We start from the raw sequence: 15,887 nt of genomic DNA on the forward strand, positions 1-15,887 counted from the left end.
TAAACAAAAACGTCTGCTGTATCTTGATTATAAACATGAAAGACCAGAATCAGTAGAAAAGATCATAAACAGAGAAGTGATTAATAAATCACAGAACCACCGTGTAACAGAATAGATCTGCTGATCTCTGTCGTATGAACACAGCATTTGACAGATACGCTGCAGAGTGAAAAAGAGACCCCGCGCCTGGACGCGTGTCGTGCGCTGCCCGCGGTCCTGGGCTACTGCTCTGCAGGACCCGCGGAGAGAAGGGGCGAAGGGAGCACGGGTCTCGGTGGTATCTGAGATACCATTACTTTTATTCAGAGTAAATGATTTTGAATGTATAATTATTTTATAGGAGAGAGCTTCCCAGTCAGCTCCTGCAAACAGCTGCCCTCAGGGGCTCTGCGGTGCTCCCCTGGGGCCGGGGCGGGGGGGGGGGGGGGCAGGCACCACAGGCCGCCTTTCCTGACTGTGCTTCACTCCTGCCGCTCAGCCAACTCCAAGCCGTTGGCAGTTACAGAGTGGGCGCTACACGCTTCATGGAACTGACCCCTCGAGGTTCCAGTCATCCCTGCCTGGCAGGCGCCCGCTCTGCACTGCCCTCTGTGCGGGTGGCACGCAGGATGGGGGTGTGGTCCTTGGCCATTGGGAGCGCCATAGGGCGCTCGGGCCCTACTTCCTGCTCCTGGCGTGCCTGCCCCTCTGCCCACGTGGCAGGTCATGCCCCGCCCGTCTGCTGGGCGAAGGCCATGTGCCTGGGGAGACGGGTCAGAGGCGCCCGAGCCACGAGGCCGACCGCCCCGCGGGAGACAGCCGGTGCAGGCAGTGGGCCTCAGCCCTCATCCCCCTCCTCTGGACCCAAGAGGACAAGCCAGGACGCACCGCGTGTGCCCGAGCAGATGGGGCCCAGCTGCAGCTCTGAGGGGGACAGTGAGGCCAGCACTGTCCCCAGGGGCTCCTTCCGGAGCAGGGCCTTGCGCCCAGGGCAGCTGCCGCCCCCGTCACTTGGGCTGTGTGTGTCGGCGACCACAGGCCAGAGACACAGTAGGCTCCCTTGCCGGAATAAAGCCCTCTGCTCAGGCTCCTCCCCAGGAGGCGGCCAGCATCTCTGTCTACACACCGGGTTCCCTGGAGCTGCCTCGCTCTGTCCCCGTCAGCCCTGGCGGGACTTCTTCCTGCGGGCGCCTACCACAGAGGAACTGCGGGCTGCTGCCAAAGGCTGTCTTAGAAGAGGCAGCACTTCCCCAGCCGGCTGGCAGTCTGCCCAAGTGCATTACCGGGGGAGAGACCTCAGAAGAGGCCCCAGACCGTCCGCCAAGTTGAACGGTAGCTCCCAACGCGCTGTGACCATAAGCAGCCCACTGCACGGCTGTACCAAGGGCACAGAGCCGAGGAGGGCACCCACTCCACAGCCCGAAGGCCGAGAGCAGTGCCTGCGTGGAGACAGAAGGGGGAAGGGTGCGAGCGGGACGTCACCTTGCAGTCCGTGGCCAGGAGAACCGTTCCGTCCTCACGGATCAAAGGCTGCTGGATGTTCACAAGCATCCCTGGATCAAGAAGACCTGTTTGTCTAGTTAAGACATAAAGAAACCCAGAGTAGCTTCCAGCGTTGAGTGCAGAGTTCACGCTGCATCGACCCTGCGCGTCTGCGGGCTGGGCTGGAGGACACCCGTGCTCGCTTAGCGCCAGGCCTGCCCGAGACAGGATGCGCACATGCCTCCCGGCCCTACCAGCGATGACACCTGCTCTTGGAGCACCAGCAGGGCATTCCCAGCTCTGGGGCGTGCCACAGTACCAAACAGGGCTTCCCATTTCCCTCTGCTTCTTTAAAGTTAGGTTTGAGAGATCACACTAAAAACAACGTATGAACTGACCCGTGGTGCTGTCCAGACCACACCTGGGTCTCACGCCTTTTATCTCTACTGCAAGAGCCCTGATCCTGACTCCTGGAACAACCGTTTTCCTGCGTGAATGATGCCTGAACTACAGCACATAATCCGAGTCCCTGAGACAGGAAGCTCTGACTCTCTCCTGAGTCCACCCTCCATGGGCCTGTCCAGGGGTGTGACTGCAGCGGCTCCAACAAGGTGGCCAAGGCCCACAGGTGGGGCCGTCAGCCCCCGACGAGGAACACCTGCGCCTCCCACGTCAGCTCCAAGGCCCCGCAGGCTGTTCACACGCACTGACCTCGCCCCATCCTTCTCGGCCACGAATGTTGGCGTGGCGATCAGAGGACTCCGCAGGTCCTTCCGGATGTAGATCTTCTCAGTGGACGCAGCACAATTGCTTGGTTTCTCCCGCTGCACGTCAAAGGGTTTCCGTTCACTCTGCACAGCTTAAGTGACGACAGAAACACCCGTGTTGAGAAAAAAGAGCCACAGCAATAGAAGCCCCTCCCTCTGCGGGGAGGCGGGCTCCCCCGCGCTGAGCCCGCTGTTCTGGGGGTGACGAGCACCGCGGCAGACACGCCTGGCCCAGCTTCCACTGGGGGCTCTCGCTGCTCACAGGACTCTCTCCCGGGGGAGAAACAGCCCCTCAAGTGGGCCCGACAGAGCTGCCCAGCCCCCTGGGGCGGAGGATGCACCCTAATGCCCGGCTCCAGCTGCGACAGCTTCTGCCACCTGCCAGTGGGGTCACGCCAGCAGCCACTCCCTTCAGCGTCTGGCACAAGTGCATGCACCCGTGCCAGAAACACCGGAAGAGAACAGACCTTCACAGTGAAAGAAAAGGGGAGCCAGACGTGGCACCACAATGGCGCTACTTCACAGGCTGGGACTGGAGGCTCAGAGGGCATGTGCTGTGCCCAGGCCCCCCAGCTCCCGGGGCAGGGCTGGGGCCGCGTTCTCTCGGCTTCACCCCAAAGCCTGAGGCTGCTCCCCACACACGCACACTGGCTCCCACACGTCGGGACGAGGTTCTCACTGTGGAAACTGACCCTGCCTGGCAGCAGCGACACCGCACCACCGAGCTGACCCAGAGGGTGAACGGGAGCGAAGCCCCAGCAGGCACGGTCTTCCTGGCTAATGTTAAGGCCACACAGCGAAACCTCACATTCTCCCCTCTTGTTAACGCTTGTGGGTGTGAGCCCTGTTACTCACACTCCATCTTCATGCCCATCTCCAAGCACTTCTTCAGCCGGCAGAACTGGCAGCGGTTCCGGTGGTGCTTGTTGATGACGCAGTCTTGGCTGCTCCGGCAGCTGTAGGTCAGGTTTTTCCTCACGCTCCTTTTGAAGAAACCTTTGCAGCCTTCACAGCTGACAGCCCCATAGTGGCGGCCTGAAAGAGGAAGGGACGTTCGTGGGCCTGGTGTGCAGGCTCCCATGCTGGCGGCCACTGGGCAACCACGGGCCCCCAGGGCCTACACACCCTCCTCCCACCTTCAGAGGAGCCTGCGAGGCCAAGATGGAGGCCGCAAGCTCGGACATGGTGCATGGCGCTGGCAGATGGCGTGCCTGAGCTCGGTGCCCGTCAGGGGCCGTGGAGAGGGCTGGGCAGGCGGCCCAGCCAGGAACCCTCAGCTCCCATGTCCTGCGGGAGCCGTGCGGAGCTGACACAGCCTGTGCTTCCTCAGCCCCCGGGGTCTTGGCCCACAGTCACTCCGTCTATGAGTCCTGTCCTGGCTGTAGACAAACCTGGGGGCGGGGGCGTGACCAGAGGACGCGGCGTCGCGGCTGTGACCGCGCAGCCAGGCCCCAAGAAAGCACCATGCCTGCGGCTCGCGGTGGTTCCCTGTCCTCGAGATGCACGTCCCGAGTTCAGCTCTCTATTCTAAGCTTGTTCACTCTGGGGCCTCTAAACTCTGACTCCCTCCCACACTAAAGACTCACATTTACATTTACCTTTCGTCAAAATCCCAGCGGGGACTGACTTGAGATGCTCTCCTGTAACCCAGGTCACAACTACACTGCAGGGTCAGAGTTCACGGGGCCACTGTGGACAGCGGCTGCAGAGCAGCCCACCGCCCTGAGCTCTGGCATGAGGGCCCTTCTCCAGCTGTGCACCTGAGGGCCCCAACTGTGAGCCTCTAAGAACACTGGTGCTGACGTGACTCTGCACACATCTCTTTTCCTTCCCTGCAGTGGCTTTCCTCGGGCTCTCGAGGCCGTAGAGGGACCTCTCATATCTGGAGACAAGGGCACTGCAAGCCTGTGATGAGCTTTAAGCCCAGACAGGGGAAGCTGAGCAGATTCTGTGGCCTCTGGTATGTTCAAGCGTCATTCACTTGCTTAAATCTTTACAGTGTCTCTTCTTGTTGAGCAAGATGGGGATTCAGAGACACAGGGGTCAGACAGGCCTGTCAGGAAGCAACTAGAAAAGAGCACATCCAGTGCCCAGAGGTCTGAACACAAGGGCAAGGAGGACCAAGGCTGCGCAGGGGAGGCTCAGAGAAGGGACAGCACTGTGGCAGGAGCGGGCAGCGCGGGAGCCTCCTTCCTGACCAGGGCTTGTCTTCATCTTCAGGGGCTTGGCTCAGCTTTTTTTTTTTTTTCCAAACCAGGACCACCAAGCACCCAAAGCTGCTATGAGCGCAGTGTCCCCGGCTCACAGGGCAGTGTCCCCCGCACTGTTACTTTCGACGGCTCCCGCAGCGGCCAGGCCTCTTCCGAGGCCCCCTCGTCCCCTCCTGACCAAGGAGGCCCAGGGGCGCGTCCCCAGAGACACAGGGGCTGTGTGTGCTACGCTCCCCAGGCTGGGCTGCCAGCTGGGGCAGCCTTCTCTTTATCCGATAGCACACGCTCAACCACCGAGGTCACGACTGTGCCTCCAGGCCTTTCCTGACCTGGGACTCCAGCCGTAAGGGCAAGTTCCCTCCTGTTTATCACCCTGGGTTATAGGGAGGGCGCGAGAGACAAAGCTGCAGTGTGGACCAGGGCGGGACAGGCAGCAGACATCCTGTGAGACAGCGAAGCGCTGGGCAAATGCTAACTACGCTCACGACTGATTACTTTTTTTTTCTGGCCATAAGGTATGGGGGATCTTAGTTCTCTAACCAGATATCAAACCCAGTGGAAGCATGTTTTTAGTCACTGGACCATGAGGGAAGAAGTCTTGATTACCTTCTTACTAGTACAAAAATAATCAACAGTCAACCATGATTTACAAATTACAGACACAGTTTCTTGACTTTTCCTTTTGATTCCTATAATCTGACAACCTGATCTGCTTATGGACATCATCATCCCAATAAAGAAAAGTACAGTCACATTTGACCCTCCCCCACCCGGATCTGGTCCGTGATGCCGGTCCCCAGGTGCACCCGGCGCGACCACCGCTTGCTGACCTGAGGCTTTGTCGCCGCACACCACACAGTACTCTACCACCTGGGGCCGCTGGACGTCGGTCTTCCCCAGCAAACGCTCCACAGAGGCAGAGTCCGTGACGATCTAAGAATAAACAGGAAATAAGATGATGAATGCACAGAAGAACTGTACAAAAGAGATCTTCACGACCCGGATAACCATGATGGTGTGATCACTCACCTAGAGCCAGGCATATGGACTGTGAAGTCAAGCGGGCCTTGGGAAGCATCACTACAAACAAAGCTAGTGAAGGTGATGGAATTCCAGTGGAGCTATTTCAAATCCTGAAAGATGATGCCGTGAAAGTGCTGCACTCAATATGCCAGGAAATTTGGAAAACTCAGCAGTGGCCACAGGACTGGAAAAGGTCAGTTTTCATTCCAATCCCAAAGAAAGGCAATGCCAAAGAATGCTCAAACTACCGCACAACTGCACTCATCTTACACGCTAGTAAAGTAATGCTCACAATTCTCCAAGCCAGGCTTCAGCAATATGTGAACTGTGAACCTCCAGATGTTCAAGCTGGATTTAGAAAAGGCAGAGAAACCAGAGATCAAATTGCCAACATCCGTTGGATCACTAAAAAAGCAAAAGAGTTCTGGAAAAACATCTACTTATGCTTTACTGACTATGCCAAAGTCTTTGACTGTGTGGATCACAATAAGCTGTGGAAAATTCTTAAAGAGATGCCAATACCAGACCACTGGACCTGCCTCTTGAGAAATCTGTATGCAGGTCAGGAAGCAACAGTTAGAACTGGACATGAAACAACACACTGGTTCCAACTCGGGAAAGGAGTACGTCAAGGCTGTATATTGTCCCCTGCTTATTTAACTTATATGCAGAGTACATCATGAGAAACGCTGGGCTGGAAGAAGCACAAGCTGGAATCAAGACTTCTAAGAGAAATATCAATAACCTTAGATATGCAGATGCAGAAAGTGAAGAAGAACTAAAGAGCCTCTTGATGAAAATTAAAGAGGAGTGAAAAAGTTGGTTTAAAACTCAACATTCAGAAAACTAAGATCATGGCATCCAGTCCCATCATTTCATGGCAAATAGATGGGGAAACAGTGGAAAAAGTTGCTAGACTTTTTTGTCTTGTGCTCCAAGATAACTGCAGATGGTGACTGCAGCCATGAAATTACAAGACGCTTGCTCCTTGGAAGGAAAGTTATGACCAACCTAGACAGCATATTAAAAAGTAGAGACGTTACTTTGCCGACAAAGGTCTATCTAGTCAAAGCTATTGTTTTGCCAGTAGTCATGTATGGATGTGAGAGATGGACTATAAAGAAAGCTGAGTACCAAAGAACTGAGATGCTTTTGAACTGTGGTGTTGGAGAAGACTCTTGAGAGTCCCTTGGACTGCAAGGAGATCCAACCAATCAATCCTAAAGAAAATCAGTCCTGAATATTCATTGGAAGGACTGATGCTGAAGCTGAAACTCCAATATTCTGACCACCTGACGTGAAGAACTAACTCACTGGAAAAGACCCTGATGTTGGGAAGGATTGAAGGCAGGAGAAGGGGGTGACAGAGGATGAGATGGTTGGATGGCATCACTGACTCGATGGACATGAGTCTGAGTGAGCTCTGGGAGCTGGTGATGGACAGGGAGGCCTGGCGTGCTGCAGTCCATGGGTTCGCAGAGTCAGATACGACTGAGCAACTATACTGAACTGAAGATGATGAAAAACCAGAGCGGGAAGCCAAGTCAGGCTCAACTGTGAATTCCTAATCTTGGGTTTCTAAGAACTACTCTGGGCAGAAATGGGAAAATCCCACTTGACAACCTCATCTGCCAGGAGGAATGGGAGGCTGGGCCTCTGGACCACGTCCTTCAGCAGTGGTGGGGGTGGGTGTGGGGCTGCCCAGGGTCAGATGTTACTTCTCAGTGACTCACCCTCCAACCTGCTACCACCACCAAGACCCGGGGCCGTGGGGGAGTCCCCTGCAGACGCTCCCACCGTGAGCACACTGAAGGTCTCTCTGGCTGCTTCTCTACTCTCGTGAAAGAGCTTGGAAGTTCAGACTAGTACGTTTAGCAGAAAAATAATTAAGCCTTACTGATTACAACTAGCTCTCTCGTGAGGCTCAGGCAGTGGAGGGACTGGGACAGGGAGCCTCTGAAACCTACTTCTCCTTCCTTTGTAGGTGACTTTCTACATGACCCACAGTGCTCTCCATCTATAAGAGTCATGTGACTGAAAAAGGCGCATGAAAAAGTGAACAACAGCTGCTATGAAATGATGTGGGTCACAACCTAGTCGAGGCCAAGGGGCTTGTGTAACTCAATGAAGCTACGAGCCACGCCACGCAGGTTCACCCAAGGTGGACGGGTCATAGTGGAGACAAAACGTGGTCCACTGGAGGGGGGAATGGCAAACCACCCCAGGATTTTTGCTGCACGAGCTCCATGAACATGAATAGTATGAAAAGGCAAAAAAATATGACACTGGAAGATCAGCCCCCCAGGTCAGAAAGTGTCTAGTATGCTCCTGGGGTAAGAGTGGATGGTAAGTACTAATAGCTCCAGAAAGAATGAAGTGGCTGGGCCAAAGTGAAAACAACGCTCAATTGTGGATGTGTCTGGTGGTAAAAGTCAAATCTGATGCTATAAAAGAACAACATGGTACAGGAACCTGGAATGTTAGGTCTATGAATCAAAGTAAATTGGATGCGGCCAAGCAGGAGATGGCAAGAGTAAGCATCGACATCTTAGGAATTAGTGAACTAAAATGGATGGGAATGGGTGAATTTAATTCAGATGACCATTGTATCTATTACTGTTGGCAAGAATCTGTTAGAAGAAATGAATAGCCATCTTAGTCAACAAGAGTCTGAAATGCAGAACTTGGATGCAATCTCAAAAATAACAGAAAGATCTCAGTTCATTTCCAAGGCAAACCATTCAACATCACAGCAATCTAAGTCTATGCCCCAACCACTGATGCCAAAGAAGCTGAAGTTGACCTGTTCCATAAAGACCTTCTAGAACAAACACCAAAAAGAGATATCCTTTTCATCATAGGGGACTGGAATGCAAAAGTAGGAAGTCAAGAGATACCTGGAGTTACAGGCAAGTTTGGCCTTGGAGTATAGAATGAAGCAGGGCAAAGGCTAACGGAGTTCTTCCAAGAGAACGCACTGGTCAGAGCAAACACCCTCTTCCAACAGCACATAAGAGATGACTACACATAAACCTCACCAAGTGGCCAGTACCAACATCTGACTGCAATTCTTTGCAGCCAATGATGGAGAAGCTCTACACACTTAGCAAAAACAACATCTGGAGCTCAGATCATGAACTCCTTATTGCAAAATTCAGGCTTTAATTGAAGAAAGTAGGGGAAACCACTAGGCCATTCAGGTATGACTTAAATCCCTTATGATTATACAGTGGAAGTAATGAGTGACTGGTTCAAAATTGGGAAAGAAGTACCACAAGGCTGTATATTATCACCCCGCTTATTTAACTTATATGTAGAGTACATCATGTGAAAGGCCGGGTTGGATGAATCACAAGCTGGAATCAAGATTGCTGGGACAAATATCAACAACCTCAGACATGCAGATGATACCACCCTAATGGCAGAAAGCAAAGAGGAACTAAAGAGCCTCTTGATGAAGGTCAAAGAACAGAGTGAAAAAGCTGGCTTAAAACTCAACATTCAAAAACCTAATACCATGACATCAGGTCCCATCATTTCATAGCAAACAAAAAGGGGAAAAGTGAAAACAGTGCTCGATTTTATTTTCTTGGGCTACAAAAGTCACTGTGGACAGTGGCTGCAGCCATTAGAGGATGCCCTCTCCTTGGAAGGAGAGGATGACAGACCTAGACAGTGTGTTAGAAGCAGAGACACCGCTTTGCCGACAAAGGTCTGTACAGTCAAAGCTATGGTTTTTCCAGTAGTAACATACAGATATGAGAGTTGGACCAAAAAGGCAGCTGAGTGCCAAAGAATCAATGCTTTCAAATTGTGGTGTTGGAGAAGACTCTTGAGAGTCCCTCTGACCGGAAGGAGATCAAACTAGTCAATCCTAAGGGAAATCAATCAACTCTGAATATTCACTGGAAGGACTGTTGCTGAAGGTCTAATACTTAGGCCACCTGATGTGAAGAGCTGACTCACTGGAAAAGACCCTAATGCTGGGAATGACTGAAGGCAAAAGAAGAAGCGGGCAGGAGACAATGAGATGGCTGGATGGCATCACTGACTTAATGGACATGAATTTAAGCAAATTTCAGGAGACGGTGAAGGGCAGGGAAGCCTGGCATGCTGCAGTCCATGGGGTCCCAGAGTGGGACACAACCACCACCACCACCACCACCAATAAGCCTTAAAGTGATTTAAGTACAGTGAACATATACAGAAATCAGTATGCGCAATGACCTCTTACAAGAGATGCAAGAGAATCACAGCCATCCTCTCACGAACGAGGAGCCTAAGCAAGCAGGGAGGAATTCGGATTTCAGGTGATCAGAGTGGAAGCTGGGAAGGGAAGGATGAGGAGATATTCCCTGAGTCCATGCAGTGTCTCAGAAGCACAGCTCTGAAAGCTACGCACACTGGTGCTCTGAACATAGCTGAGCAGAGGAAATAAACCCTTTCCTTCCTGAATGTTCTCCATAGCGGAATGCCCCCTGCAAAACACATGGATTCTTAGCAGCTTTGTTCACAGCAGTCAAAAGGTCGAAGCAACTCTAGTATCCATCAACAGATGAATGGATAACCCATGCATGGTCCATCCACAGAGTGGAATATCATTCAGCTTTAAAAGGAAGGAATCCTGAGACATGTGACCACACAGATGAACCTTGAGGATACTGGGCTCAGTGAAATTAGCCAGTCACAGAAGGACAAGTATTACAGGAGTCTCCTTATGTGAGGTCCCTAGAGTCGTCAGACCCGCAGAAAGGAGTGGAGTGGTAGCCAGGGGCTGGGGGAGAGGTGGGGACAGGAGGTGTTTAACAGCCAGAGCTTCGGTCGGGGAGGACGGGGTGCTCTGTGGATGGACCGGGGCGGGGTGGGGGGGTGCGTTGCAAAGCAACGTCAAAACACTTAACACCGACGTCAATACACTGAACTGGACACTTAAAACTGATTAAGGCAGTGAAGTTCACATGTTACCACAAGTTTTTTTTTTTTTTTTTTTAATTAGAAAGCAGAGCTCAGCAGACCGCGGACTGCATGTGCTCTGTGCTTGGCCAACTCGGGACACTGGCCTGGAGCCCCTACTCCTCCAGGTGCTGGACCTGGTCATTCAGTGCGTCCCAGTAACCCTGCCCTTCTGCCAGCTCTTGCTCTTCCCCTTCCTGCACCTGCCTGGACCCCACCTTGCCCATCAGAGGGAGAACCAAGGCAGGGACAGAGACCAGAGCTGAGGGGCCACAGGCAGCAGCCCACAGAAGCAAGGACAGAACAGAGGGCTGGCCAGGCCGAGCAAGATCAGAACCAGCCGGCCCTCACCTGGCTGCGGCCAGCCGTGGTGAGACAGTCATCCAGGGGGCCATGCCGCCTTCTCAGTTGGCCTCCTGTCTCCACCCTCTCTGAGCACTGCAGTGGCTGCCTTCTGGGCCTTGCCCCTCACTTGCTGGTTTTCACTTGAGCCAAGGCAGCAACCCGCCACAGCTGGAGGTCCCCAAAGGACCTTCAGGGACGGATCTGGCCTCCAGAGTAGAGGTGAGAGTCCAGAACAAGCGCAGCAGCAGAAACGCTGAGATAAACACCTGTCAACAGGTCTTACTTGGATCCTGCCGGGGACGAGGTTGTCCGAGGTGGTGAATATGAGCTGCTTGGCACTGGAGGTCTCCGGGGAAGCCAGGATCACCTTCCCAGTTCCAGCTCCATCGGGGCTGGTCAGGATGAACTGCTGCTTGGGGGATCCGGAGGCGTCCACTGCGGTGACGATCTGGATCTTCTGCCCCGTCTGCTGGTCAGTCACGATCTACAAGACACAACGCGGAGGGGCTCTCACAGAGCGCGTGGGGCGTGCTAGCGCCAGCCTGGGGGCGGCTAGGCCAGGACGGCCTCACCAGGGCTGCAGAGAGGGCAACAGGGAGCCTTTCAGAGTCCACTTTTCACAGAGCTGTGTCACTCCAGCGTGAGACCTCCCTACTACTCTTACAGTCACAATGCTCTTCAGAAGGAGGGGACAGGAAACTGCGCCAAGGTGCAGACCTCAGGGGCGAGGTCAGGCCTGGGGGCGTGGTAGATGGTATCTTAACTTACATACAGAGAGACAGAGAGAGAGGGAAGGCATGCTAAGGAGGTACGTGCATCCGTGTGTGTGTGGCTCATGGATGTATGGACGTGTGTATCTCCTTCTAGGCAAACTGAGAAATGTGAACAGCCCTAACTTTTATTTTTTGGCCACACTGCCTGGAACACAGGATCTTAGTTCCCTGACCAGGGATGGAACCCAGGTGCCCTGCACTGGAAGCGTGGAACCCAAACCACTGGATGAGCAGGGAATGCCCTCTCCTGAGTTTCTGAACCCCAGAAGGTTCAGAAAGCTGACAAAGGCTAAAGGCTAAGACTAAAGCTGACAAAGGCTGCTTTAAAGAAGGGTGCAGGCCCTATAAATGCCCTCCTTGGAGTGATGCGTGCAGGAGGCTCCTTGCTGACACCCCAGCTTCCCCCCGTCCTGACTCTGAGGTCCTCAGGCACAGACACAACACCTGGCTCAGGCTGCACCCCAGGGTCGGCACCAGAGAGAGGCCGTGAATGAGAAGGCGGCAGCCCTGGAGGCGGCGAGCGCCGACTTGGACAAGCCCTGAGCCTGGCTCTCCGGGGACGCCCACTGCTCAGGAGGCCCCTGCCAGAGGGGGCCTCTTCCCTGCATCCCTGCCCCAGTGCACTAGTCATGACTAATCAGCTGCTGTGAGAAGGGCAACTTCTCTTCCTCCTGCTCACGATGTTCGTGGAAGCTGTTCCAGCCCATTCCTGCCTCTCTTCCAGGCCAGGCACTGGCGTGGAGCACTACCCGCTCTCTCCCTGAGGACCCAGCAGGCTTTCCTGGCAGACAGGACGCCGGGGTGCTCGCGCTGGGCCCTGGGCGCCCTGGCGCCCATCTACAGACGGGCCTGTGGCCCCTCCTGACAGAACTGCCTCGGGACACGGCAATCCCCAGGTTCCGACAGCACACGCACAGAGTGCTACTCAACGGCTCTGCCAACGTCCAGTACAGAAGATGAGACAGCGCTGGTAGGTGCCGAAGAAAGTGACACAGGCGAGGAAAGTGAGTTGCTTAACACGTGCTTGCTGGGCAGCTGCTCGCTGACGAGCGCAGCTCCCGGTACCGAGGACACGGCGTGAGCCCGGAGGGGAGCCCGCCTGCCAGGGGCCAGGCCGGCCGTGCAGCCGCACAGTCAGCCAGTGCCATGGAGGACGCCAAACAGCAGGGGAACGAGGGGAGCACGATACGGCAGGGTGTGGGGCAGCCTGAGGGAGGAGAGACTGCTCCGAGGGAGGGACGCTGAGGCGAGAGAGGGGGCCGAGCAGAGCCGCGACAGCGCGGGCCAGAGCGCCGCGGGCCCCCTCACCGGCATCCCACGCTTGGAGCAGCGCCCCCGGGCGGGCGGACAGGAAGGCCCTCTCGCTGCTACCAGCTGCGGCGTGCCGGCCCCGGAGCAGGCCACCCGGAGGCAGAGAGCTGGACCGGGCGAGCAAACACGTCCTGGCGGCCACAGGAGCGCCCCGCCTGCCTCGTGAGGAGCGAAGCCCAACAGCCTTCGGAAGGCCCTCCCCTGGCCTGGGGATCTGGGAGCCAGAGGTCTGACCTCCTCTTCGCGCCTGCCAGCTCTCACTTTCTTCCTGAAGTGTTCTGGAACCTCACAGTGACCATGAGGTGGAGACCTTGCTAACACACATGGGCAGGCAGGCTCCACAATGAGACTGATGAGACCGCAAACTGAGGGCACGCATCCAAAGATTAAGTCTCCTGTGGAGGAGAAAGGCGTGGCGGGAGAACCACATCCCCCCAAAACAGTGTCCCAGCCCTGACCCCCCGGAATCACACAGCTGACCTAACTTGGGACAGCCTCTGCGGACGTCGTCGACTTGAGGTGGCAGCACACTGCGCTGCCCTTTAAAAGGTGGCCACGTGACGACAGAGGCGGAGGCAGCAGCGACTCAGCTGCAAGCAGAGATGCTGCCCTAGAACCGAAGGACAGAGCCCAGGCCTGCCGACACCAGGATTCCGGGTTTCTGGTCCCCAGAACCGTGAGGGGAACACACGTCTGTTGTTTTAAGCAACTCAGTTTGTGGTAATCTGCTCCGGCAGCCCCAGGAAACAAACACAAGAGGCAAACTTTAATTTCTTTACTCGGAACAAATATGCAGACTCCCAACCTGCAAACTCTAACAGACTGCGGGCGAGGCAGGGAGGGGTGCGGGAGTGCTGGAAGAAGGGACACGGTTCTGACTTGTACGGTTAAGGCCTCCGCAGCCTGGTTACCATCAGTGCTGCTTTAGTGCTGGTTTTGAAAAGTGCTTTTGTTCCAATTTGACTTATACACTGCTCCCTGCTGGCTCAGCTGGTAAAGAATCGCCTGCAATGTGGGAGACCTGGGTTCTACCCCTGGTTGGGAATATCCCCTAGAGAAGGGAAAGGCTACCCACTCCAGTGTTCCGGCCTGGAGAATTCCAAGGGCTCTATCATCCATGGACTGATACATGAGAGAACAATGTGAGTCTACTGTGAATCGTGAGCGTGTTTGTAACACTCTGCTCAGTGAGAAACACCGGGTGAACACAAAGAACGCCCCCCGGTGAAGCGAATGGTGCGGGAGAAGCCGGTGCTGGGCACAGGAGCCCCCGGGATGTGGTCCCCGCACCCTCCACAAGCGAGCTCCAGGTCTCCTTCAAGTGAAATGCCACGTGCACCGGGGTCACCGTGCACTCCTGTTGATATATGTAGTGTGGCAGTTTACATTGAACCCACGCCCGCTGTGTCAGCAACAGCTCCCGGGCGTCGTGCCATAACGCCATCTCTTCCTGCTAGCCCTGTGTGGCTTTTGCCGCTCACTCTGCATAGGGTGGGCACTGTTGGGGAGGTGCAGCCCTGTCGGAGCAGTGCCAACTGCACTCTACCAGCCCAAGGCCCCCGGTTCTGATCGAAAAGGCCCTCAGCAATGGCCTCACACGCCGCCATTCTCATCTATTCACCCTCTCTGTTCCAGCCAGGCTGGGCCCATCGTTCCCACTGGAAAAAGGAGCCTGTAAAGGGACGGCCTGAAGGTAAAAAGCCAGTCATGACCTAACTTTCGTTTCATTTCTCCAAATTTTACATTTTAAAAAAAACCAAAAACTGAAACGCAATTGGCAACATTTAAACATGGGGTGTTTCCCACAGAAGCCCTGTTTACTGCTCTCCGGGCTCCCCTGGGGGCCCAGGGGGGAATCCACCTGCAAGGCAGGAGCTGTGTGGGCTCAGCCCCTGGATTGGGAAGACCCCCTGCAGGAGGAAATGGCAACCCACTCCAGGATTCTTGCCTGGAGAATCCTGTGGACAGAGGAGCCTGGCGGGCTAGAGTCCACGGGGTCACAAAGAGTCGGACACAAATGACCAGAGTTCTTTTTAACAAACGAGCAGCTCTGGCCGTCCTGGGCCCACGTTCCCCCAGTACCAGCTGGGTGGGTGCGGCTGCCCCTTTAGCTGGTTTCCCCAACCCCTGCCTCGCCCTCCTCCTCCACTGCTGCTTGGTCCTGGGAACACCTGAGCCTGTGATTCCAAGATGGCGCTTGGAGCTGCAGCCGACTGGAATGTCTGCCCACTGCCTTCCAGCCGCGTCAGCGTGGAGCAGCCCTCGCGCTTTCTGAGCCTGCTTACATCTCTATAAAGAGGATCACTAGGGAAGTGAAACAACACGTGTGGAAGTGCTTGGCACACTGCCTGGAACATAACAGGACCCAGATAAGAGGATTTCCCTTCTCTAAGCTGTCACACACTTCTCTCCCTCACTTTTCCAAGTCTTGTCTCAGCCATTTCATCTCATCAATTCTCCCCCACTGAGTAAATCAGGACTCTCCTCTGCGGCTCACTCACGTGCGTCAGGCACTAGGCTCACTTCAGTTCAGTTGCTCAGCTGTGTCTCTTTGTGACCCCATGGACTGTAGCACGCCAGACCTCCCTGTCCATCACCATCTCCCGGAGCTTGCTCAAACCCACATCCATCGAGTCAGTGATGCCATCCAACCATCTCATCCTCTGTGTTCCCCTTCTCCTCCTGCCTTCAATCTTTCCCAGCATCAGAGTCTTTTCCATCTCTTCACATCAGGTGGCCAAAGTATCGGAATTTCAGCATCAGCATCAGTCTTCCAATGAATATTCAGAGCTGATTTCCCTTAGTATGAACTGGTTGGATCTCCTTGCTGTCCAAGGGACTCTCAAGAGTCTTCTCCAACACCACAGTTTCAAAAGCATTAATTCTTTGGCACTCAGCTTTCTTTATGGCCCAACTCTCACATCCATACATGACTACTGGAAAAACCATAGCTTTGACTAGACAGACCTTTGTTGGCACTAGGCTAGAGACAGGCATTACGGAGATGGTGTCTGGTTTCACCAAGCTTTTATTTTAAAGAGAAA

General features: G+C 54.6%; 1 protein-coding gene across 16 annotated transcripts in view; it reads right to left on the reverse strand.

Annotated features, from left to right (window-relative positions):
* The window catches only part of NR2C2 (nuclear receptor subfamily 2 group C member 2), a 115,920-nt gene that overhangs the window by 13,760 nt on the left and 86,273 nt on the right, over positions 1-15,887 (reverse strand). For 15 of the 16 annotated variants that reach the window (XR_003585991.3, XR_006057116.1, XM_027957808.2 and 12 more), the window contains 5 exons: positions 11,043-11,243; positions 5,269-5,371; positions 3,084-3,263; positions 2,173-2,320; positions 1,462-1,555 (listed from right to left, as the gene is read on the reverse strand). Coding sequence is in view for 14 of the 16 variants with exons in the window: in XM_027957808.2 (XP_027813609.1) it covers positions 1,462-1,555; positions 2,173-2,320; positions 3,084-3,263; positions 5,269-5,371; positions 11,043-11,243 (726 nt within the window). In the remaining 2 variants the exon portion in view is untranslated. The remainder of the gene's footprint in view (positions 1-1,461; positions 1,556-2,172; positions 2,321-3,083; positions 3,264-5,268; positions 5,372-11,042; positions 11,244-15,887) is intronic. The other variant, XM_042236428.1, reaches the window with a different exon arrangement.

Source organism: Ovis aries, chromosome 19 (genome assembly GCF_016772045.2).
Source record: "Ovis aries strain OAR_USU_Benz2616 breed Rambouillet chromosome 19, ARS-UI_Ramb_v3.0, whole genome shotgun sequence".
Lineage (NCBI taxonomy): Eukaryota > Metazoa > Chordata > Mammalia > Artiodactyla > Bovidae > Ovis > Ovis aries.